General features: G+C 40.3%; 1 protein-coding gene across 1 annotated transcript in view; it reads left to right on the top strand.

The window, feature by feature from the left end:
* Window positions 1-26589, top strand: part of LOC132823658 (calcium-transporting ATPase type 2C member 2-like) — an 85706-nt gene that overhangs the window by 7461 nt on the left and 51656 nt on the right. Inside the window, exons 2-8 of the mRNA XM_060837608.1 lie at window positions 9220-9333; window positions 11856-11972; window positions 14907-14996; window positions 17494-17529; window positions 17622-17683; window positions 18226-18334; window positions 23992-24141. Coding sequence (XP_060693591.1) covers window positions 9220-9333; window positions 11856-11972; window positions 14907-14996; window positions 17494-17529; window positions 17622-17683; window positions 18226-18334; window positions 23992-24141 — 678 coding nt within the window. The remainder of the gene's footprint in view (window positions 1-9219; window positions 9334-11855; window positions 11973-14906; window positions 14997-17493; window positions 17530-17621; window positions 17684-18225; window positions 18335-23991; window positions 24142-26589) is intronic.

The following is a 26589-nucleotide window of genomic DNA, read 5'->3' as shown; positions in this document are numbered from 1 at the left end:
GAGAAAGGAAAAGAGTATTTGTTTGAGGGGCAGGATCTCAAAGCTAACACTAAGATATTGGCGTGCTAGGCAGCAGTCAAAATGCTTTAGAGACTTTAAAACCTATTACAGGCATCTCAAAGCACTGGATAGGTACCTGCAGTGGTGCCTTCATAAAGCTGTCTAAATCCAGTGGCAAGGAATGGAAGCCAACAGCAGCATTCTTTTAAAAGCCAACAAATCCACCATCAAGTCACGGATCATTCAAAACAAGTTCTGCCAGACAACAGAGTCCCAAAGAAACTGTTTAGTCACAGTGGAAGATGCCAGGAGGACAGATGGTATGCTTTTGGTGTGTCATCCTTGAAGTAGTCAAGCACCTGCACCAGTTTGTGCAGAAGTGCATTTGAGGCTTTGGAGAGATCATTTAAGCCGCCCAGTAGCACCTCATGCACCCAAGTCTCCAAGCACTATTTACCTCACACGTGGCAAATTCTGTAGATGGCACATGGACCTCGCTGCCTTCTGGGAGAAAGTAAGGACTGCAGATGCTGGAGTGTTAGAGTTGAAAAGTGTGGCGCTGGAAAAGGAATTCCTCGGATGCTGCCTGACCTGCTATGCTTTTCCAGCTCCACATTTTTCCACTTAGCAGCCTTCTCACAATCTATTAAAACCAAGTGGAAACAAACCATCCTCTATCCTGAGGGACTGCCTTAGAAGGTACACAGCACATTGCCATGAATTCTTTGACAGCACTTTCCAAAACTGTGACCTCTACACCTTAGAGAACAGGGATGGCAATGATTGAGAACACCAACCTGCCATTTTCTCTCCAAGTCACACACACTTTCCTAATTTGGAACAATATCAGAGTTCACTTGCTGTTGCTTGGTCAAAATTCTGTAACTCCTTAATGGCATTGCGTGACTCACATCCAATGAATAAAAGAATACTTTTTCACTTTTCTTGAACATAATTGTAACCGTTGATATTACAGCAATTAGTTTTCTAACTGTGATCAATGAGGGGAAGAAATTTATTTCTTTACATGCTGTGGGCAGGGAAGACATTCCAAGGTTTTGAAAAAATGTTTTGCGATCCCAAGGCAGAGAAATCCAGGACTTAAGGTATAAGGAGAAACTTCTGCACATATACGTTTGTCAAGGAGCTTGAGGGGAATGTGATAGAAACCCCTAAAATGCTGCAATACATGCTTAAAGTAAGCATAGCATTCAGGGAAGCATAGGGCCCAGAATTAAATAAGACAATTATAGTGGTAAAGTTTAGAAGAGCATTGTATTTTGTAACTGTAGATTAAATTTGCTGTCAATGAAAAGGCTCCTGTGACCTGTTTTTCAATCTGCCTGAAAATAAATTTTGGTCATTTGGTTGGTAGAGATCAAAGGAAGGTTTACATTGATGTGCTAAGAAGAAGGTTCAGGGTAGTTTTTAGATTATAAGACCATAAGAAATAGGAACAGGAGTAGGCAGTTTGGCCCATCAAGTCTGTACTATCATTCAATAGGATCATGGCTGATGCAGCATTTTCCATATCCAGAATCAAGAATCCTATCTATCTCAGCCTTAAATATACACAAGGACACTCCCCCCCCACCCCCCCCACCCAGCTCTCTGTGGCAAGGAGTTGCAAAGCCTCTCAACTCTCTGAGGGAAGACATTCTTCCTCATCTCAGTCTTACGTTGGCACCCCTTTATTCAGAGACTATGTCCTCGGGTCCCGTGAGGGGAAGCATCCTCACAGCACTTACCCTGTCAAGTCCCTGAAGAATCCTAGATGTTTTAATGAAATCACCTTTCATTCTTCTAAACTCTACTGAGTAGAATTCCCAAACTTTTTAGCCTTTGTTCATAGGACAGTCCTTCCATACTGGGGAATCATCCTGGTGAACCTTCTCTGAAATGCTGCCAATGAAATGATATCTTTCCTTCAACAAAGAGATCAAAATTGCTCACCGTTCTCTAGATGTAGTCTCACCTTGTAAAGTTTGTAGTAAGACTTACCAGCTCTTATACTCCAAGCCCTTTGAAATAAGGGCTGACATTCCATTAGCTTTCCTGATTACCTGTGTGCTAACTTTCTGTGTTTCAAGCACAAGTGCTCCCAAGTCCCTTTGTCTTGCAGGTTTCTGCAATTTTTTTTCTTTTATGACTCCATATTCTTGGAAGCAGTTTTTGAGTTTACAAGGAATAGGCTGTGGAATCTCCCAAAATCCCAGGAAGCTGTTGTAGATATCAGTTTGTGAATGGTTATGCAATAAGCCGTCCACTCACTTCCAAGGTTTGAGACCCCAGATATCTACTTGGCATTCCTACTTGAATGCAAAGTTAATGGGGTTTTACGTTCCTGTGCAAAAGATCTAGTTGCGATCACCATTAAGACTGATAACTGTTTAAAAATATGATTGAACATCAGAGTTAATAGCTGAAAGAATGACACATCATAATTTAAATTTTTTAAAAATTTTTGACTTGACAAATAATCAAAAGAACTATTGACTAAACACTATTTTCTTTCTGTGGGCCACTTTGTACTGGAAATTAAGGAGAGGAATATTCCCCTGTTATAGTTGTCCCAGATGGTATTCCCAAAGGAGATCATTTTGAGATCAGATTACAAACCTCCCTACAAATCAATGACTTTCTCAGACAGACAATAGTTCTATGTGATAATAAACAGATTAAAAAGGCTGCTTAGCTTTGGTTGAAGGGGCCTTGAGTTGAAGAGACACATGATGCAGCCTTCGCTGGTTTTTGGGAGATCCTCCCACGCATGACCAGGGGATTGAGTCATCATCAGAACAGACTTTATCACTGATGGTGGATTCAAGAAACTCTCCAGAACTGTGAAAAGCAGGAAACACTCAAAGTTACTATTCAGCAGAATGGTGAGACTGGAGCACATTGGAAGCTGAGACCAATTGTAAACTGATTACAGTATGGACAGTAACGTCATGGGGAATGCATTCCACAGCCTATTCCTTGTAAATTCAGAGACTGCTTTCAAGAATATGGAGTCATGGGGAGTGCATTAGCAATTTGAAGGAAATTCAAGCTGCTTGAATGGAATTGGTGGACAAAGACATTTTGGGGGGGGGGTGCATGGACAGCTCTTCTTACCCATTTACCCCCAATTCTGGAAAGAGAATTTGTGACCATTCGGCAGCTCAGAACAAGCCCGCCCAGAGCCTTGTCACAGATGGGGTAACTTAGTGAACAGAGGGAATGTCCCATTCTCTGAAGATATTGGTTATTCTGATTGGCTGTCACTTACAGCATCACCAGAGATCCATAGTGGGTTAAACCAAACTCAAAATTAACATTTAATTATGTAGTGACATGTTGTAGTCATGCTATTGATTTCAGCCTCTGCTACCCTGCTACCTGTTAAGGGTAGGTGTTATGGTGGTAGGCTGAGCACCCATTTTATTTTATGTGTGACCCCTGCTGAAAATGTGAGCCCAGTGAGGCCTGTATTACTCTACTGATTGAATCTACAATACTTTCAGAGGGATCATCTCTTTCTCTGTCGCTGTCACCGTATCTCACTCTCTGTCTGTCTCTTTCTGTCACTCTCTCTCTCTCTGTCACTCTTTATCCGTCACACTTTATGGTTACAGATGTCAGTTAAAAATCCACCAGAAAACTTCATCACTGAAAGTTGAGGGTGCCTAGAGGAGAACGTGAAACCTACACCACTATCACCAGAAAAGTGAATCAGCCTGCTACAACTGATCCAGCGTATTCAGTCTAATTAATATATATGTGAGTTGTACCTGCTTAATCCAGCACTGTGTGGTCTGGCAGCCATACTACTTCCGTTTTTCGAAGATGAAACATTTTATAGTGCAGGAAGGAAGACTTCTTGGCAGTTAAGCAATTTGACATGAACCAGTCTTCTCATCATTGGTCACCTGAAAACACTTTTCCCAGCATTGAAGAGCCAAGAAAGAATTTAAATAAGCAGGAAATGAGATTTCCCAGCATTTAAAATAGAGTAACTGTTTGAAATGTCATCAAAGAGACCAGCAAAGTGTAAACATGTGTCATTATCAATGCAGCCAACGATTGAATTATTGAAAAAAGAATAAGTATACATCCATCATTACAGGTGCTGTGTGAGTCATATAATATTGGGTTATATGACTGAAAGATCTGATCCTATTGCTGTTTTAAGATTTTATCTGGCAGTGAAAGGGAGAACATTATGACTGTCTGTAAACAGGAAGGGAACAAAAGAGCAGCACACTCCTGCATTGGTTTAGGCTTCGTCACAATGCAGGAATGATTATTTCTGGTGAGATGTTAATTGCCAAAGTACAATTATTACGCAAAGACCTTGACTGGCAGCATGAGTGTGAATGATCATAAGGATGGCTGAAGAAGGTTAAGAACAGACTTGGCATTAGATTACACTGTGTGGTGGGAAAAGAAGACCAGTGCTGAAACAGTTGCCAACCATGTCCAAGCAATTGTGTAGTTAGTTGGCACTAAGTTATCCTCAGAGCTGGTAAACAATGCCAATAAACTGCTATGTAGTGGAAATGGATGGTTTGCAAATCCTTAGCAACAGAGCTAAGGAGGTGCCAACTGGTGTGGAAGAGCCAAAGACAGAGTTATTGTTTTTAGTTCATAGAAAACCTCCATTTTTCCTTAACCAAGGATTCTCATCCACAGTGGTTGACAGGATTCTGAACTGTATCTAACTCATTTCCTGCACTTCTGCCATCATCTTATCTCCTCCCTCCCAGAACACTGATAGTGCACCCCTTGTCCTAACTTTCCATCACTAGTCTCCACATTTCAAAGGCTTATCCTCCATCATTCCCATTGTCTCGAGCAGGATGGCACAACTAATCACATCTTTCCCACTTCTCCACTGTCAGCTTTCCGCAGGGACCACCTTCTGGCCCACTTCTCCAATACTTTGAATATTTCCTCAGGCCCCCATGGTACCTTCCCATGCAATTCCAAAAGGTGTATCTGTAGTCCATTCACCTCCTCCCTCTTTAATGTCTAAGGCCCCAAACACCTTCCAAGTGAAGCAGAATTTTATGCATACAACTTTCAACCTAGTCTTCTAGTTTTGGGATAAGAGGTAGCAGCTTGAAAACAAGAGTTGAAGAGAAATTACTTCTGTCAAAGGTAGCCAAGATATGGAGGTAACGATGTTGGACTGGGGTGGACAGAGTCAGAAGTCACGCATCATGAGGTTGTAGTCCAACAGGTTTATTTGAAATCGCAGGCTTTCAGAGGATTCGTCATCAGACAAAGTGGAGAGAGATACATAGGCACAGAATATATAGGCAGAGAGATAATGGCAAGATAGTTCCAGATAATTAAGAATAATTAATTACTTCACCTGATGAAGGGGCAGTGCTTCGAAAGCTTGTGATCTCAAATAAATCTGTTGGACTATGACCTGGTATCATGTGACTTCTGACTTTCTCTCAAAGGATCGTAAAGCTATGGATTCGCTACCCCAGAGTGCAGTAGATGCTAGAACATGGAATAAACTTAAGGAGATATACAGATTTTGAATCAGCAATGGCTGAAGGGATTATGAAGAGTGATAGGAAAGTGGAGTTGAGGCTGTAATGAGATCAGTCATGATCAGTTGTTGGAGCAGACTCGAGGATCGGAACTGCCTCCTCCTGTTCCTAGTTTTTATGTTGTGTTCTACATTTGCTGTTCACAATGTGGTCTCCTTAACATTGGCACTCTGTCTGAAGGAAAAACCCCAACCTTCCAGTTGCTTACCATTTTAATTAACCTCCTCGCTGTTCCAATGAAGCTCAGCACAAGGCAGAAGAAAAATATCTCACTCTCTGCTGTGGTACTTTATGTCTTCTGGGATTCAATATTGAGTTCCACAACTCCAGAGTATGACCTCTGCGCTCCATTTTGCTTGCATCTTTCCCCCAGGAGCGCCCTGTGTGCCTTGTCAACTTTGCCGTAGCACATCATAGAGTCATAGAGATGTACAGCATGGAAACAGACCCTTTGGTCCAACCCGTCCATGCTGACCAGATATCCCAACCCAATATAGTCCCACCTGCCAGCACCTAGTCCATATCCCTCCAAACCCTTCCTATTCATATACCCATCCAAATGCCTCTTAAATGTTGCAATTGTACCAGCCTCCACCACATCCTCTGGCAGCTCATTGCATACACGTGCCACCCTCTATATGAAAAAGTTGCCCCTTCAGTCTCTTTTATATCTCTTACCCTCTCACCCTAAACCTATGCCCTCTAGTTCTGAACTCCTCAACCCCAGGGAAAAGACTTTGCCCATTTACCCTATCCATGCCACTCATAATTTTGTAAACCTCTATAAGGTCACCCCTCAGCCTCTGACGCTCCAGGGAAAACAGCCCCAGCCTGTTCATCCTCTCCCTATAGCTCAAATCCTCCAACCCTGGCAACATCCTTGTAAATCTTTTCTGAACCCTTTCAAGTTTCACAACATCTTTCCGATAGAAAGGAGACCAGAATTGCACGCAATATTCCAACAGTGGCCTAACCAATGTCCTGTATAGCCGCAACATGACATCCCAACTTCTGTACTCAATACTCTGACCAATAAAGGAAAGCATACCAAACGCCTTCGCCACTATCCTATCTACCTGCGACTCCACTTTCAAGGAGCTATGAACCTGCACTCCAAGGTCTCTTTGTTCAGCAACATTCCCTAGGACCTTACCATTAAGTGTATAAGTCCTGCTAAGATTTGCTTTCCCAAAATGCAGTACCTCACATTTATCTGAATTAAACTCCATCTACCACTTCTCAGCCCATTGGCCCATCTGGTCAAGATCCTGTTGTAATCTGAGATAACCCTCTTCGCTGTCCACTATACCTCAATTTTGGTGTCATCTGCAAACTTACTAACTGTACCTCTTATGCTGGCATCTAAATCATTTATGTAAATGATAAAAAGTAGAGGACCCAGCACCGCTCCTTGTGGCACTCCGCTGGTCACAGGCCTCCAGTCTGAAAAACAACCTTCCACTACCACCCTCTGACTTCTTCCTTTGAGCCAGTTCTGTAATAAAATGGCTAGTTCTCCCTGTATTCCAATGAGATCTAACCTTGCTAATCAGTCTCACATGGGGAATCTTGTCAAATGCCTTACTGAAGTCCATATAGATCACATCTACTGCTCTGCCCTCATCAATCCTCTTTGTTACTTCTTCAAAAAACTCAATAAAGTTTGTGAGACATGATTTCCCACACACAAAGCAATGTTGACTATCCCTAATCAGTCCTTGCCTTTCCAAATACATGTACATCCTGTCCCTCAGGATTCCCTCCAACGATTTGCCCACTACTGAGGTCAGGCTCACCGGTCTATAGTTCCCTGGCTTGTCCTTACCGTCCTTCTAAAAATAGTGGCACCATGTTTGCCAACCTCTAGTCTTCCGGCACCTCAAGTGTGACTATCGATGATACAAATATCTCAGCAAGAGGCCCAGCAATTGCTTCTATAGCTTCCCACAGATTCTAGGGTACATCTGATAAGGTCCTGGGGATTTATCCACCTTTACCTGTTTCAAGACATGCAGCACTTCCTCCTCTATAATCTGGACATTTTGCAAGATGTCACCATCTATTTCCCTACAGTCTATATATTCTATATCCTTTTCCACAGCAAATACTGCTGCAAAATACTCAGTTAGCATCTCCCCTATTTTCTGTGGCTCCACACAAAGGTCTCCTTGCTGATCTTTGAGGGGCCCTATTCTCTCCCTAGTTACCCTTTTGTGCTTAATGTATTTGTAAAAACCCATTTGGATTCTCCTTAATTCTATTTGCCAAAGCTATCTCATATCCCCTTTTTGCCCTCCTGATTTCCCTCTTAAGTATATTCCTACTTCCTTTATATTCTTCTAAGGATTCATTCAATCTATCCTGTATATACCTTACATATGCTTCCTTCTTTTTCGTAACCAAACGCTCAATTTCTTTAGTCACCCAGCATTCTCTATGCTTACCAGCCCTTCCTTTCACCCTGGCAGGAAAATACTTTTTCTGGATTCTCGTTATCTAATTTCTGAAGGCTTCCCATTTTCCAGCCATCCCTTTATCTGCGAACATCTGCCTCCAATCAGCTTTCGACAGTTCTTGCCTAATACCGTCAAAAATTGGCCTTTCTCCAATTTAGAACTTCAACTTTTAGGTCTATCCTTTTCTGTCACTATTTTGAAACTAATAGAATTATGGTCACTGGCCCCAAGGTGCTCCCCCACTGACGCCTCAGTCACCTGCCCTGCCTTAGTTCCCAAGAGTAGGTCAAGGTTTGCACCTTCTCTAGTAGGTACATCCACATTCTGAATCAGAAAATTGTCTTGTATGCATTTAACAAGTTCCTCTCCATCTAAATCTTTAACACAATGGCAGTCCCAGTCTATGTTTGGAAAGTTAAAATCCCCTACAATAACCACCCTATTATTCTTGCAGATAGCTGAGATCTCCTTACAAGTTTGTTTCTCAATTTCCCTTTGACTATTGGGGGGCTATAATACAATCCCAGTAAGGTGATCATCCCTTTCTTATTTCTCAGTTCCACCCAAATAACTTCCCTGGATGTATTTCCAGGAATATCCTCCCTCAGCACAGCTGTAATACTATCCCTTATCAAAAATGCCACTTCCCCTCCTCTCTTGCCTCCCTTTCTATCCTTCCTGTAGTATTTGTATGCTGGGAAAGTGGCCATGTCTGTGTACACGATACAAGAGAAATCCATTAAAGAAAGGAAAAGATGCGTTGGACCAACCAAGCTGCAAGATTGATTCAAGATGGTAGACAATGAGAGTGGTCACCAGCACTCTGCGATTATGTGTACACGTGCAGTAAACCCCATGGTGGAATAGCCCATCAAGGATTATCATCAGAAATCACAACAAGGGAAATACATTTGTGCAAGTCTGTGAGGGGTAATAGAAGAAGGGGCATGTTAGAGAAAGGAATTGCAAAAAAACTCCCAGGCTAACCCTGCTAGGTGGATAGGGGGTACAATCTGTATAAAGAAATTTGCAATATCCTCTCTCTTTTTTAATACAAACTCTTGTACAGACCAATTAAGCAGTGTGACAAGGACATCAATTGGTTCACCTCTCATAACTTGATCACTATATATATAGAGTAGGCAAAAACATGGTGGAGCTATAAATTATTTGACATATACATTAATCATAATTGAATTTTTCTCATTCAACAGGAGAATGGGGAGCTCCAGGAACTAAAAGTTAATAGCAAAAAAGAACCAATTGTGCCTGTATCTTCCAAAGAAGCTAGCACACGGTACCTGGATGAGCTAGTAAGCGATCTTCAGGTGAGAATATATTTTGATGTAACTAAGAATGCACGACATTTTGATGTTCTGAAGGAATAGTATTGTCACCTGGTTGAAATGTTATGTGAACAATTTGCCAAGGGCACTTTTATTATGTAAATTTGTTGCTTGTGTGTTCACATTCCTTATTTCAAATTGGAAACTCAAGGTTGAAATGGTTGCTACGGATACGTTTAAGCATTGATATTTGACTTGAAGGTCTATTTTCAATGGCGATATTGTTTGCAAATTTTCCTACCAGATATTGCTTAAATTACATGCAAGCCTATATTGCATAGACCAAAATGGTCCTCTGGTTTCAATAACATTTAATGCGTGACCTGCCAAAGCCTGTCTTGCTTTCACTGACAACTGGTTCCTCCTCTAAAGGTGATAATCACATGTCACAGGTGGAAAATATTGCACATGGATGATGTAGTAAGCAGTAGAGAAAAGCCATACCTTATGGCTACTTATCCTTCATTTTATTTTTGGCAATTAAACACTGGTGGCAGCTGCTATTTGAGATGTTGGAACAGCTAAGGATAATGTAGAGGAGCATCTACCCTTCTCAACCAAGACCAGTTTTCGCAAGGAAGTGCACATCAGGAATTAAGACTCATATTTGTATATGTGTAACTTGTGTAACACATTGATAATTGGCCAAGAGGCTTTTAATGCAGTTTTTATCTTGGTGGTTTCCGTAATATCAGCAGAAGTCAGGTACACGATTTGGAGGAAGAGTCACCAGACCCAAAACATTAACTCTGATTTCTCTTCACAGGTGCTGCCTGACTTGCTGAGCTTTTCAGGAACTTCTGTTTTTGTACATGGAAATAGTTTTCCATTTTTCAGGAGCTAACCAATACAGTTTCTATTTTAATGTTACTCCTACCATTCTAAAGTGAGAGGAAAGCTTGTACTTTAAAAAAAAACAGTTAAATAACAAGGCAATTGAAGCAAAAAATTAAATTTCTGTTTAAATTAATCTTGTATATATGTAATATTTTGGTTGCATCAGATTTATGCCATAAATGCTTTCTCTGTTTCTGTTATGAATGGTTCCTTGGTGCTTCTTTCCATATAGACTGTGTTAATGATTCTGACATTGGTTGCTTTCAGCATCTAGTATATCCACATTGTTGTCTTTTCATTACATAACAGATGGATGGTTTGACTTGTTCTTTAGCCAGTTAAGCAAAACCCAATTTCCCTATAATTATATTCAATTACAGTGATGCTTTATTTTCATTCATTCAAAGTGTCACTTGCATGATCAGTATTTATTGCCAATTCCTATCTGCCTCTGAAGGTGCTGGTGAGCTGCTGACTTGAGCTAATGCTGTCTGAGCAATAAGACAGGGAAGACCTTACAGGATTTTGACCACTGATAATGAAAGAATGATGGTGTGTGACTTTGGGGTAATAGTTTTCCCATGTGCCTGCTGCCCTTGATCTTTCGGATAATACAGGTTGTGAGTTTGGAGATGTTGGTGACTTGCTGCAGAGCAACTTGTAGATGATGTACACTGAAGAGCTCATGGTGGGACGAGTGAATGTTGGAATGAACTGATGCTTGACGTGGCAATCAAGCAAGTTGCTTTGTCCTAGATACTGTTGAGCTCCTTATGATGGGATTAAACTTGTACAGACAATTGAAGATTATTCTGTACCACTTCTGCATTGTAGATGGTGGAATGGCTTTGGAAAATATCTAACCTCTGACTTGGCTCTTGTAGTCACATTTATATCCTGGTTCAATTGTTTTTCTGGTCAGTGGTGATAACCAAGATGCTGATGGTTAATTCAACCTGCTAATTCAATGGAAAGGTGGTTAGACTTTGTTTGTTGGTATTGGTTGTTGCTAGCACGTTGTAGAATGAATGTTATTTGTGACTTATCAGCTGAATGGAATTGGAATGTTGCTGCAGACCAGCAGTGTTTGTTTCCTTATCTGAGGAGTTGTGAATGGCACTGAACACTGTGCAAACATCGGTGAGTATTCACACTTCTGATTTTTATAGATAGAAGGATGAAGCAACTGAAAATGGCTATGCCTGGGATACTGGCCTGAGGATCAGGTTCTTATGGTGCAGTGGTGGTGTTCCCTACCCTGAGAAGCAGCTGCAGCAATGTCCTAGGGTTTAGATAATTCCTGTACAACAACCTCAGCAATCTTCCTTTGTGTTTGGCATAACATCAACCAGTAGAAAGATTGTCCCGATGCCTTTTGGCTTCAATGTTTCTAGCGAACCTTAATGCTTCATGATTTGGAGATGTCAAGTTGGACCATAACCTGGTGTTGTGTGATTTTTAACTTAATGCTTCAGTCATTCAAATGTTGAAAGTGACTCTGTTAAAAGGTCAGAATGATAACAAAAGAAATTGCTAAAAGGAACATTTTGTTTTAAACAGCCGAATTCAGAAAGATGCACAGAATGCAATTTTAATGAAGTACCTTTACTTTTGGAGAGGATCGTGTCATTGGTGATTTTAAAATGAATCCTTGGTTTTAATGTTAGGCTGACTTACAGAATGGCCTCACAGCAGTCGATGTGCAGGAACGTCGCCTCCTGTATGGATGGAATGATTTTGAAGTGGCTCAACCTGAACCAATTTGGAAAAAGTACCTTGGCCAGGTAATGCTGAGCATGTATGTGAATGTCGTGTAAATTCTGAAATGATAATACAGATGCAACAAAATCAAGAAAGCAAGTTTACTTTGTGGTCTACAGCTTTGATCTTGAGTTCATTGTAACTCCCCCTTAAACAGTTAGATATTGCAAAATGCAGTTTGACATTTTTCAGATTCTTAGGGCAAATCTTTAATCACCAAGGGAGGGTGGGTTTGGGTTTGGGTTTAAACTCTCAAAGTGCCTGTGGGTCAGGAATCCGACATGATTCCTCTCACTTCCAGGTTTGACTGTGTAGCGTTTGGAGGCAAGCAGGGAACCACCACGGAGATGTTGAGTAAGTACACTGAATGTGAAAATTGTCAAGCAGTTATGGATTTAACCCAAGATTCTGGCTTTGACTGCCAGCAAACAGGTTTTCAAACTGTGTGGAGATTGCTAGAGTTCACCAGGTGAGATGAAAGCAGCAAGACATTGCTCAATGAAAATAAGAAACTTGAAAGCCTTTAACCGGTGAAAATGTATGGCCAGGGGTCAGTCCACACTAAACGTTTGTGCTGTCATTCCTTATGTTTAGAGCCTGATACACTATTTCATGAGTGATTTCCAATTTTGGAAGGTCATTTCCCTATTTTGAATTTCTCTACTGTCAATCTTTGCTGGAGAATATCCAAAGCATGGACCTCTACTAAGGAACTGCAGCAGCAGCGATATTAGCAGCAACCCGTATTCATATATTGCTCACAGGACAGAGGAGGTGGACTCAGGGCTCCAGCTTGTTGGAAGAGATATTCCTAGCACAGTGTATACGGACTCAGGATCAGATTCCTCAACATGACTGAGCAGTGGGGCCTCAGGAGACTACGGCTTTCATGGCTGTTTGATGCTGGTATCCGCAGCTTCTCTGAGCAAGAAAATGGATAATTGGCTAAGAATTGGGATATTGGGCAGAGAAAAGCATCAGCAAAGAGGTATTTCTTAAGAAGGTTCTTGAAAAAAGAGGCAGAGGTGCTCAAGAAGGTAATTTGAAAGCATAGTGTCTGGATGGCTGAAGGATGGCTGTCAATGCACTTGGAAGAAACAAGATGCTAACATGGAGTTCACGGTGATTTGCTGTAAGGCCGGTAAGGGTACAAAGGAAAGGGAGTGATAAGACCCTCAACAGACCAAGGTGAAAGTCTAGTCGGGGAGTATTGCAATCATCACTTGTGGAGGAACCAAAGTTATGTATCACAGTATTGGAAACTGGTGGGCTGAGGTGGAAAATGTTGTAACAGTAAAGCAAAGGCAGTTTTAGACATTGGAGAGAAAATAAAGTCAGCAACACAGCTTTAGAAATTTGGATACCAAAGTTGAAACAATCTGGTCAGGGTGGGAATGCAGTCAGTGTGGAGGACAAAACTTATAGCTGACTAAAAGCATGGCTTTGATTTTTCCACTGTCTGATTGAAGAAAATTGTGATTCATTGTGAATGTTACACAATAAATCTGGCAGCTCATAAGTGGTGGAATTCTTAAGATGGTGATGAGGTATAATGCATAATCAGAATGCAGGTGGGAGATTAATTCTGGAGCAGGACGTTTGGATTTTGAGATAGGATCCTGATGTCAGGTCAAATAGAGTCATGATTGTGAACTGGGTGGGAAACGATCACTCAGCAGTGACTTTTCCTTGAATTAGCCACCATCAGTTTTCACACCTGCCCACCTTTGGTGAGGATGGGGTGCTGGGTGGAAACTCAGTCCCATGTCCTTGTATGATTTTGGCAAAGGGTCCACAGGTGATGGGGGGGAGGGCAGGAAGGGACCAAAGGGGAACTCCAGGATGCCAAGAGCTACAACTGCTTGAAATGATCTGGTAGACAAGCAGGAGGCTGGAAGAATGCAACAAGCCAGGCAGCATCAGGAAGTGGAGAAGTTAACATTTCGGGTGTAACCCTTCTTCATGAGTTCTGAAGAAGAGTTACACCTGAAACATTGACTTCTCCACCTCCTGAAGCTGCCAGGCTTGCTGTGTTCTCCCAGCCTCCTGCTTGTCTACCTTAGATTCCAGCATCTGCAGTTTTTTTTTGTCTGTGAATTTATCTGGTTGCATCCTAAGTGAAATCAAATGAGAGTTTAAATGGGATAGGGATAAGCCTGACAATATTAGTCCCTTGCAGTTATGCTCAAGAGGAAATGTTGGTGTGACAGAGATATTTGGATTCATTTAGGGTTGTTGCTCATAAGATTTTTAATTTCTTCAAAAGCTAAGCAGTTTTTGATTATTGAGATTTTTTTTTACTTTTTATGCAAATAATGTCATCCGGGAGAACCACTGCTTTAAAATATCTGTATTTCCAACAAAAATGCAGTTGGTCAGCAATTGGCAACCTTCATGGATGAATCAAATTTTTTAGAGTTGTGTAAATTTGTTGCTACAAAACGTAGGAAAGGTATTATGTCGAGATAAAAGTTAATTAACTTTAAGCACTATTTGTCATGTGTTAAATAATCTGTTAACTGATGTGTTTGTGTACTTTGGTAAGCACAGTTATAAAGACGTCGGACAATATCAGTTATTGAAGCTTATTCCTCCTTGTACTGTTAACATTTGTCTGTTTAACTAAGATTTCAATCCTATTTCAAATGTCCTTGGCCCTTTGAACCAATATTATACAATGCATTTTCCTCTCTTAAGTCATGAAGTTTTGCTTATCTAATATGGTCATGGATGCTTTGTTCATTAAAGTATGTGTCACAAGATAAACTGAAAGCTTAGTGTATTAAAAAAACAAACAATTTGATGTCAACTTTTACAGCTGCATTAATCCTATCCAGACACATAATTGTTCTACATGAATAATTATACACAAATGGTGACAAGTTTATTCAAGTCTTAGATTTATTGTGATATGTCCTATATTCGGTACACTTGCTAATTTTTGTTTTCAATCCTAGTTCAAGAATCCCCTTATTCTGTTGCTTTTGGCCTCAGCTGTTATTAGTCTCATCACTAAAGAGATTGAAGATGCAGTGAGCATAACATTGGTATGTATAAATGTTCACATATTATCAGGATCAGAATTTTATCAGGATCCAAAAGATTAGAATACAGGCCCGAGTGGGAAAACACAGACCAAACTTATTTGCTTTTTAAGAACAGGAAGTCTGAAAGTATTTTTTTTTCAAATGCAGTGAGTTCTTGTGATCAGGAATTTGCAGACTGAGGAGGTAGTGGAAGCAGGATATATCATAACTTCCAAATGGAAATTATATAAATTCTTCAAGAAGAAACATTTACAGAGTTGCAGGGAGAGGGCAGGGAGTTGGGAGTAAGTGGTAACTGTGCCAAAAAAACTGGCATTGACACAATGGGCCAATTGTCCTCTTTCTGTGTTTTATTAGTATATGAACCAACGTGGTGACCATCTGATGTGGGGAAGCATAGTACATTCACTATTTTGTATTTTTACATAGAACCATGTTATGCAGATTGAATTAAGTGAGTTTGATGAGAAATATTGCTCTTGTCTTTGCTCGTATCCTGAGAAATAAAGCAATTCATTGTTTCAATTCTGGCCTCACCTCATTAGTGTGTAAATGGTCTGTCTATTGAGAGCTTGAGTGTCACACTTGAGAAGGGCTAATACAAAAAGGTTCTATGACCAGTTCCTATATTAAGATAGTACATTGTTACATCTGCTGGCTCACACTTCGTCATAAATAGATATTGGTCTGTGTGAGTCAACTTCACAATGTAAATAAGAGCAGATCTACTTACAGGAGTGATTTTCCCAGAAATGCTGGAAAAGTACAGTTAATACATCATCATGTATACTGGAGAAGAAACGAGAAGTTAATATTTCAGGGATAAATCTGTCTGCAGGTTACATACCAAATGTTTAGACTAACCAAGTTGCTCCCAATACTCATGTCGATTTAGAATTCCTTTGGGACTGATTTCCCCCATGCGGGTGAAAATCCATCGAGGCCATTCTGTATGCAATGTGACATTTTCAGCTGTGTGACAAGTTGAATATCAACTTAATTTAGCCAGAGCAATTTTTTTTTAAGGATGTACTTGTTTACAGAAGTAGACAATATATACAAAGGAATAAATATACTAAAAGGAGAAAGGACGAGTTGCTACTTGGCTACTACCTTTTACAGTTTATTACAATGTAATTATGTTTTTGGAGATAAATCATTTCAGTGATAGTGTAGGAGTTGAAATTGTAAAATAAACTATTTGGTTTTATTGTTGCAGGCATTACCTTTGTTTTCCATCCATAAATTATTCTTAGAATGTATTTCGAACTTTCACAATTTGTAAATTAAATGTGATATCTACATATTTTACATTTTCTTTAAGATGCCAGTTTTGTAATATGTGTTTTACTGTCTGTTTCTTTTCTTCTGTTCAAGCCTTTTGTTTATAAACATTATGGTGGAATTATGTTAGTTATATTCTTATGTGTGCATACAAATAGTGTATCATTTGTCTCTCAAGAAATGCATTAAAGTCCAGTCAAAGCTTCCCTCCGGATCTTATTGAAACAAAAAGTAATTGGTACAAGCGACGCGAGAAACATTTTCACAAAGTGAGTGGTTAAGTCTGGAATGTGTTGTCTGGGATTACAGTGAAGACAGGCACTTGAGAAAACAAAGATTTCTTTCTTGAAGGGATGGGGGTAGCACTGAGGAGGAGTTCCACTGAAAACCAATTCACTTCAGGAACTGACTGCTCCCTCCTCTTTCGTTGGCAGGTTTTGGCAGCCTCAGCATTGCTATGTGTCAGCCTGATCTAAATATTTACCTGAAGCATTTTACTTCTCTAAACTTGTGGAAAATAGCAACAAGCGCTTATGATTTGGGTTGTGGTCTTTTTCTTTTCCTTATCTTCCTCCTTTGCCAATGTCTCAGCATCATCGAAGAGGGCTTCAGTAACATGAAGAAGCAAATGAAGAGGGTTCTTAGCAGATTGTGTCCTTCCATTGGGCTAACTCAGCATTATTCAGCTGTCACCTGTCTGACTGTTGATTTTTAAGTGTTGGAGGCTGAGGGGTGACCTTAGAGATGTTTATAAAATTGTGAGGGTCAGGGATATGGTGAATAGCCAAGGTGTTTTCCCCAGAGTAGGGCAGTCCAAAACTAGAAAGCATAGGTTTAAGGTGAGAGGGGAAAGTTTCAAAAGGAACCCAAGGGGCAACTTTTTCATACAGAGGTAGTGTGTGTATGGAATGAGCTGCCAGAGGAAGTGGTGGAGGCTGGTGCAATTACAACATTTAAAAGGCATCTGGATGGGTAAATGAATAGGAAGGGTTTAGAGGGATAAGGACCAAGTGCTGGCAAATGGGACTAGATTAATTTCGGCTATCTGGTTGGCATGGACAAGTTGGACCGAAGGGCCTGCTTGCATTCTGTACAAATCAGTGAATCCATGACTCTATAACTACCACGTTGAAAAAAAATTGTTCTATTATCATTTGAGAAACAGGAAGTATTTTGTGTACAACTCAGTAACTTAATTTCATTCATTTTATAGGCTATAATAATCGTTGTCACAGTTGCTTTTGTGCAGGTAAGCTATTTTTGCTGTAAGTTCAGTAAAAACTTTTGTAAAATCAATTACTTTAAAATTTTGTGTTGTCTAGTGACTGTTTATTTTCTCAGGAGTATCGATCTGAAAAGTCTCTGCAAGAGCTAGGCAAACTGATACCTCCAGAATGTAACTGGTAGGTACCACTGTACCTTCGAATATTTCATGAATATTTCGCACATAGAGTGGTACATGTATGGAATGAGCTGCCAGAGGAAGTGGTGGAGGCTGGTACAATTGCAACATTTAAGAGACATTTGGATGGGGATATGAATAGGAAGGGTTTGGAGGGATATGGGCTGGGTGCTGGCAGGTGGGATTAGATTGGGTTGGGATATCTGGTCGGCATGGACGGGTTGGACCAAAGGGTCTGTTTCCATACTGTACATCTCTATGACTGTGTGTGGGAGCAATCCTCCCTCTGACACAGAGGACAGGACATTTCTAGGAGCTGCCAGAATGTAACTCTGTAACTCCATTAAATCATGGCTGTAACTCCATGCGACTGTGTAAATCGTGCTTCTGATGCACTTCTGGCCACAAGCCAGAACTAGATGCATCAAAGTTGTTGATGATAATCTTTCAAAAGAATGGTAATCAAAAGCAATTTGTTTTTATGGTGTTTATGCCTTTATAGCTCAAAGAATGACGTTAGTCTGTCTGTCTCCCCAATTTCAGTATTCGTGAAGGTAAGCTGGAGCATTTGCTAGCAAAGGAGCTTGTATTGGGTGACACTGTGTGCATTTCCGTCGGTGATCGAGTCCCAGCAGATGTTCGACTCTTTGAGGTTCGTCTTCTTTCATGTTTTTAACACTCGAGATAATGATAAAGTTACCATAGTGCCACTTGCTCATTAGAAAGAGACAACTGGTAGGAAGATAAACCTGAGACCCACCACACCACAGGTGAAGAGCAAGGCTGAGAAAGCAGGACCTTTGCAGTGATTGTAGCTGGTACACTCGGTATCACAAACCAGCTGCCCAGCCAACTGAGCTAACCAACAGCCAAGCTCTTAGCTTTCTAGCAGGTTAGCAAATCCACAGAACAGCAACTGATTATTAACTGGAAGCTTACCATCACCTTCTCAAGCGCAATGAGAGTTAGGTAGCAAAAGCTGGCCTTGCCACTGACATTCACATCACACGAATGAGTTTTTCAAAATATGGGGCCTATAGTTTTGCATTGATGATTGATAAACTCATGAATATTCATGAAAGGCCAGCAGCCTGCAAAGTGTGTGCAAAAAGCAGAGGACAAAACAAATGGTCAGCCAGCTGAAAAGAGAGCCTGGCAGATGGAAAAATCATCAGCCAACTTTGGGCTAACACTATTCACCAATGCCAGCTATTGAAGGCATTGCCCCTAACATATTAGCCTCTATGGCCACAATAATGTTAAATCCAAAAATGATCTCTACCATGGATCCAGTCTGTCATCTCCCATGATAGCTGATTGCTGCTAAAAATAAGTACATTTTCTCAATAGTGCTCGGTGCTGACAAATAAATAAGATTATATGATTCTGTAAATTTGCAGTGAGCACAAGAATCTTTATTATCAATGGCATAATGTATATGGTAGCCTCATTGATAGAAGATTGGCTCACTAATAGAAGACAGAGTTGGGATAAGGGGATAAGGGTGGAAGAGTACCTCATCTTCCGCCTTGGGATCCTTCAACCACATGGGATCACCGTGGATTTCACCAGTTTCCTTATTTCCCCTCCCCCACCTTACCCCAGATTCAACCGGGGAGAAAGTGAGGACTGCAGATGCTGGAGATCAGAGCTGAAAATGTGTTGCTGGAAAAGCGCAGAAGGTCAGGCAGCATCCAAGGAACAGGAAATTCGATGTTTCGGGCACAAGCCCTTCATCAGGAATGATTCAACCTTCCAACCAGATTCAACCTTCCAACTTGGCACAGCACTCATAACCTGTCCATCTTCCTTCCCACTTATTTGCTCCACCCTCCTCTCCAACCAAGCACCATTATCCGCATCTTCATCTACCTATTGTACTCTCAACCTCCTTCCCCCCAGCCCCACTCCCCTCCCATTTATCTCTCCACCTCCTTGGCTCACAAACCTCATTCCTGATGAAGGGCTTTTGCCTGAAACGTCGATTCTCCTGCTCCTCGGATGCTGCCCAACCTGCTGTGCTTCTCCAACACCACACTCTTGACTCTGATCTGCAGTGTCTGCAGTCCTTCCTTTCTCCTAGATGATGAGAGATTGTTTCCTCATTCGGGAGAGTTCAGGATTGGAAGACATAATCTCAGTGTAAGATATTGTCCATTTGATATGTAGATGAGGAGAAATTTCTTCTCTCAATTGTCTCTGAATCTGTGAAATTCTTTGAAGGGCTTTTGAATTAGGATAGTTAAGAATACTGAAGGCAGGGATAGACATTTTTAATTGGGAAGGGATATGGAGAAAAGACAGGAATGTGGTGTTGAGAATTATCAAATCAATAAAAAGCTAATTAAATGGCAGTGCAGACTCAGTGGGCAAATTGCCCTAATGTGGTTCCATAACCTATGGTCTTATAGCCTCACTTGATCCTGGACTATGAGAATAATGTAGTGCTTGCTGTTTCTACATATTTCCTTGTGTTTTGCTGGTACTTTTCTGGATATAAATGTTTTAGTGTTAATATAGGTTTGTTATTTGCAGTTGCAATACAAGTACAAAATTGACTTGTGAATCAAGAAGATTTTAAAGTTGGGCTATATGCATGGTGTGTCTGTTAAAGGGAAGAATGTCAGATGTGGGTTGTTTATGAAGCTTTCATTGCATTTACAAGTTTGGGATCTTACAAATAGCATTATATATAGAGTATAAATTTTATTTATCAATATACATTCAGTTAGTTATATGTGCTTAAGTTACCAATGTATCTCCACAAACATCAGCCAGTTTTATTTATTTAGTACCACTTTCGCGTCTGTTTACAAAGCAGCTTTTCTTCTAAGAGTGTAAAAGAAGAGATTGTTCCTCTTTCAGCTACAAGTTCAGCATAATGGGCTCATGGAATTATGTTTGTTGTACCAGGTAATTAGAAATCAGAACACTGAGTTTTATGGTCAATTTCACTGAGTTGTTTTACAATATCCCTTCCCTGGCCACCCGTATCTTTCCCTCCCAAAAAATATTAGCGCATCGGGAAAATCTGATATGGGATTTTGCACCTTTTCTTTTGAGGCTTCTAAATTTTTGGTGTCTTGTGCATTAGCAACTGAAACCCAGTGCAGTATTTTACAGCTCTCCAAAGGGCGAGGGGGTTTCTAAGCTACGGTGTGTGTGGGCTGGTGACCACATTCTCAACCATGTACGACCTGTCTCCTATGTTACAGTAGGAGTTGCCTGTGAACCACTCACCCCAATTCAACAGGCATTTAAGCGCCTCATCCTGCCACTACCGGTGGATTTTCACCACATCAGGGAAAGTAGGTAGTCAGCAGCTTTTACTGGGCAAGATGGTTTCAAAACCCGTGTCCAGCGAAGTCAACCCCCACCTCCCAATCCCATGAGTAAGTTCTTACTGTCCCCCCACCATTAATTGTCCAATACCCCACCTATCTTACCTACTCACTGGAACCTACCAACCAAGCACCTGTGTAAGACCAGACTTTAATTCAGTCTGGTTTCCAAAGTATCCTCTTTTTCACATTCTGGCTGTTGTCCCAATAGGGACCACCTTTCAGAATTAACAATTGGATTGGCTGGCAGCTTTCTAAAGCAGGTTTTTCTCCTCAAGAGGGCCAGGAGTCTCTGCCTGAGGTGACAGAAACTCCGCTGAGCAGGGCAGTCAGCTTTACACTGGTGGGGTCTTGAATGACTTCTTTCTTGGTGGGACAAGATGGGGAACATGCTAAAATAAGAAAATAGGAGCGAGGTGCAGGATAAGATAATTCAGCCCCTTGAGCTTGCTCCAACATTCAATACAATCAAGGTTGGTCGTATCTCAGTCTCAACCTTCCTGCTCACTGTCCGTAACTCTTTAACTGATCACTAATTAAAAATCTGCTTATCTCCTCCTTAAATTTACTCCATGTCCCAGTATCCAGCTCACTTTGGAGTAGTGAATTCCACAGATTTACAGCCCTTTGAGAGAAGTAATGTCTTCTCATCTCTGTTTTAAATCCCTCATTCTTTATCCTAAAACTATGAACTCTCCATCTAGATATCGGCTCAATGCCGTTATTGTGAAATCTTGATAAGTGTAAATGCATTTTCCATATCAACACTATTCAAAATAAACTAAAGTGGGTAATGGATGTGATGCTGTAAACCAGAAGGCACTAATCCATTTATTCAGGTGATGCATTTTCCTCATTCAACAGAAAGTGGTTTGTGTTTGTTGACTAAATCTCCAATGGATTTACTACCAATTTACTGGAAGGTTTTGAGTGTTAGATTGTGGTAGATTTTCCTTGTACTTCTCTATTGCAGGAAATGTGTTGAATCAGTTGTGTTTTTATTGCTCGTAATATTGATAATAGTTTGCATGACATTGAATTTTAGGTTTGTTTACACATGTAAGGTTGCAGTGTTAACACTGTTTCTTTAATTGTACAAGAGAAGGTCATTTTAAAGAAATTGTCTGTATTGTGCATTCAAATCCAAACCTGTTCTGATATAGAGTCATACAGCATGGAAATAGACCCTTTGGTCCAATTAGTCCACATTACCATCTTCCCAAACTAAACTAGTCCCACCTGCCTGAATTTAGCCATAATCCCTCCAAACCTTTCCTATTAATGAAATTATCCAAATGTCTTTTGAATGTTGTGACTGTATCTCCATCCATCATTTCCATTGGTTGTTCATTCCACAGACTAACCACTCTCTGTGTAAAAAAGTTGTTCTTTGTGTCCTATTTAAATCTTTCTCCTCTGACCTTAAAAATATGCTCCTTGGTTTTGAACTCCCCATCTTAGGGAAAAAAAACATTGCTACCTTATCAATGCCCCTCATGACTTTATATATCTTTAAGTTGGTGTTTCGTTTACAAAGGAATTATTTTTCCAAACCAGATTATGTTGTAAAGAATTCATTCAAAAACAAAAAAGTGGCTATTCTACTGTTTTGCTCGTTCTTATACACTTTTCCAATTGAAGACTTAATACATATCATGAGGCTCTGATGGTATATTATGCTCATGTTGCTCCTTTCATAGTCAGAGAGTAATGCAGCACACGAAGAGGCCATTTCACCCTTTGAGTTTGTTTTGACTGTTTTGAAAAGCAATCAAGTACATCCAACTTCCTTGCTCTTTTCCCATAACCTGGCAAGTTTTTCTCCAATTAATTTTTGAAGGCCATGAATTTGATTCCATCATCTTTGGTTTTACCAATCAACTCAAATCTGTAGCCTTTGGTTATGGATCCGTCAGCTGTTGAAAATAATTTATCTCTACTTTCACTGTCTAAACATGTAATAATTTTACACAGCTCTAATTCCCAGAAAAATGAGTTTGGAAAGTTAGACAGCAGGTCATTGATCAGAGTGGGGATTTGAGGGAGCAGGGTGACTAGCAAGGAGACTGATAAAGTATGAGAAAGGACAAAAATGTAAAAGGATATAGCCCAGTGACAGACAGGTGCTAAATGGGAGAGAAGGGTCTAAGATAAGTCAAGAGAAAGGAGCAAGAGTGAAATAAGGCACTCGTGCCCAGATGCAGCCAAAATGCATGCACTGAAATGGTAATTTCAATGTGACAAAGCATAATAAAGTAAATGTCTATAGTTTTTAGATTTTTAATCTATTTTACAGTACAGAACTTTAAAAAAACCTGCTGTTTAAGGTGCATTAGTTAAAACTTGGAAGGGTTTCGAAAAGATTTACAAGGATATTGCCAAGGTTGGAGTGTTTGAGCTACAGGGAGGTGCTGAATAGGCTGGGGCCATTTTCCATGGAGCGTCCGAGGCTGAGGGGTGACCATATAGAGAGGTTTATAAAATCATGAGGGTGAATAGTCAAGATCTTTTCCCCAGATTACGGAGTCCAAAACTAAGGGCATAAGGTTAAGGTAGAGGGGAAAGATTTAAAAAGGACCTATGGGGCATTTGTTTTCACACAGAGGGTAATGTGTGTATGGAGTGAGCTGTAAGAGGGGGTGGTGGAGGCAGATACAATTAAAATATCAAAAAGGCATGGATGGATACATGAATAGAAAGGATTTAGAGGGATAAGGGCCAAATATTGGCAAATGGAACTAAACTAATTTCATTTATCTGGTCGGCTAGGGCAAGTTGGACTGAAGGGTCTATTTCTGTGCTGTACATCTCTATGACTATAAGTGCCAGAAGCTTATATTTCAACTAATGATTGCAATTTCTGTTTATGCACTAGCATTTTATTAACAAATAGAAGTCTCCTATTAATTTTGAAAATTTTATTTCCACCTAGATATTAAAACTAACTGGTTTGTTGGTTTTAATTTAGGCTGTTGATCTGTTGATCGATGAATCGAGTTTCACAGGGGAGTCAGAAGCTTGTAACAAAAGTGCTGCAACCTTAACAGAAGCTGGGGATCTGACTTCTCTTCAAAACATTGCATTCATGGGAACACTTGTACGATGTGGGAATGGAAAGGTATCTACTTTAATAAATTACCATCTTCTCAAGCTAAAATGTACATTTGGCTCAAGAGGAATTTAAAAGTCTTGAGACATTACACAGTTGAATAATTTTTAATTCTGTTACCTATTCTTGAAATTATTTCTCCATCTCATTTTTTTAGATATTAATTTAGTTCATTTTAGTTCTACTCTCTTCCAGAATAGGCTGGGGCTGTTTTCCTTGGAGTGTCAGAGGCTGAGGGGTGTCCTTATAGAGGTTTATAAAATCATGCGGGGCATGGATAGGATAAATAGACAAGTTCTTTTCTCTAGTTTGGCGGAATCCAGATCTAGAGGGGCATAGGTTTAGGGTGAGAGGGGAAAGATTTAAAAGGGACCTAAGAGGCAACTTTTTCACCCAGAGGGTGGCGTGTGTATGGAATGAGCTGTCAGAGGAAGTGGTGGAGGCTGGTAAAAGTACAACAATTAAATGGCATCTGGATGGGTATATGAGTAGGAAGGGTTTAAAGGGATATGGGCTAAATACTGGCAAAGATTAGATTAGGATATGTGTTTGGCATGGACGAGCTGGACTGAAGGATCTATTTCTCATTCTGTGACTCTATGATTTGAAGCGGCAGTAGACAAAAAAGCTGCTTTCAAATTATTTAATAATAAGACTAATCTGATAATGGAATCAGTCTGATAAATCAACTCTACAAAACCGTAATTGTATACTCTTTACCTGCTAGGCAGTTTTATTCCTCTTTCAAAGAGCTGTGTGGCATTTCTTTACTTCAGTAACTAGAAGGTGTTCTCCTTGGAAACAATGAATTGAACACACATAGTCAGTAGCTGACGTTGGGTTCCCTAAACATTTTGATATAGACTAATGTCCTAGGTCTTGGTGTCCAGGACTGAACTTAATATTTGTAGATGAGGTCCAGAACTTGGAACCATTATGAACTGTGAGGCAGATAGTGTAAAATCTCAAAAAGACATGGACACTGAGGTGGAGAGTGTAAAGGATTTAATGCAGATAATGTGAAGTGATGCATTTTGATAGGAAGAACACAAAGAGACAACATAAAGGATGCAATTCCAAAGGGTGTACAGGAGCACAGGGAACTACATGGACAAATTATTGAAGATGGCAAGATGGATGGAAAGATTGATTAATAATGTATATAGTATCCTAAGCTTGATGAATAGGAAGGTAGAGTACAAAAGCAAAAAAGTTAGCTAAATTTTGAAAGACCTCAGCTGGAGTATTGCATCCAGTTCTGACAATATTTAAAAGGCATCTTACAATATTTATTGGGCGTATGAACAGGAAAGATTTAGAGGGATATGGGTAAAATGTTGGCAATTGCAACTACGTCAAATTGGGATGTCTGGTTGGTGCAAACAAGTTGGACTGAAGGGTCTGTGTCTGTGCTGTATGACTCTATGACTCTATAATTATACTTTAGAGAAGATATGAGAGCATTAGGGAAGGTACAGAAAAGATTCACAGAAATGATTCTAGGCCTGAGAAACTTCAGTTCCAGAGATAGATTGGATAAGTTTTCCTTGGAGAAGAGATTTTTAAGAAGAGATTTGTTCGAGGTTATCAAAACTACAAGAGATCTGAACAAAGTAGGTCACGGATAAGTTGTTCTAATTGGTAGAAGAATGAGAGAGCATGAATTTAAGATAATTGACAATGGCCGCATGAGGTTAACACTTTTCACGCAGTATGTACTTAGGACCTGGAACAGGACATGCTGACAGTGTGGTGAAGGCTTGTTCAATTGCAGCATTTATAAGGGAGTTGGACAATTGTAGGAAGAATGTGCAAGGCTATTGGGAAGAAGCAAGGGAGTGGCATAAGGTGAATTGCTCTTTCAGACAACCAACACAGACATGAAGGGCTGAGAAGCCTCCTACTTTTCTGTAACCATGCTGGTGTTGTTATTGTTGCTGTGAAGCCTCTTTGTTGCTTATGAAATAGCCCCAAGGAATAAATAAACCTCACATTGATTTGTTTAAGTGGGTAGAACACACCCTGTCTACTGTAATTATACTACATAAGAAATCACCTCCAGAATGAGCAAATCAGTTGTAATGTTGCTCATTTTAGATTGAAATTTGTGATTTAAAACATGTAATAGTTTAGTATGCAGCTATTACTCCAGCGCATCTCCCTTGCTAACTCTCTTTTAAAGTACGTGAGTAGTGTGCCAACTGTGCACGCAGATAAAGACATAAACACTTTCCACCTATATGACTGCTGCAAAAATAAATCTGCACATTATGTGTTGCAAGGGGATAAGTGAGTAACCTTGGCTAAGGGGAGGCAGTGGTGGAGTGGTAATGTCACTGGGCAAGTAACGCAGCAACTCCCAGCCTAATGTTCTGTGGATGTGCGTGTGAATCCCAGATGGTGAATTAGCATTCAAATAGAAATCTGGAATTTTTTGAAAAAGGTAGCCTAATGGTA

This window comes from Hemiscyllium ocellatum, chromosome 17 (genome assembly GCF_020745735.1).
Source record: "Hemiscyllium ocellatum isolate sHemOce1 chromosome 17, sHemOce1.pat.X.cur, whole genome shotgun sequence".
Taxonomy (NCBI): domain Eukaryota; kingdom Metazoa; phylum Chordata; class Chondrichthyes; order Orectolobiformes; family Hemiscylliidae; genus Hemiscyllium; species Hemiscyllium ocellatum.
Note: the sequence above shows the minus strand (reverse complement) of the source record. Positions and strands in the feature narration are given on the sequence as shown.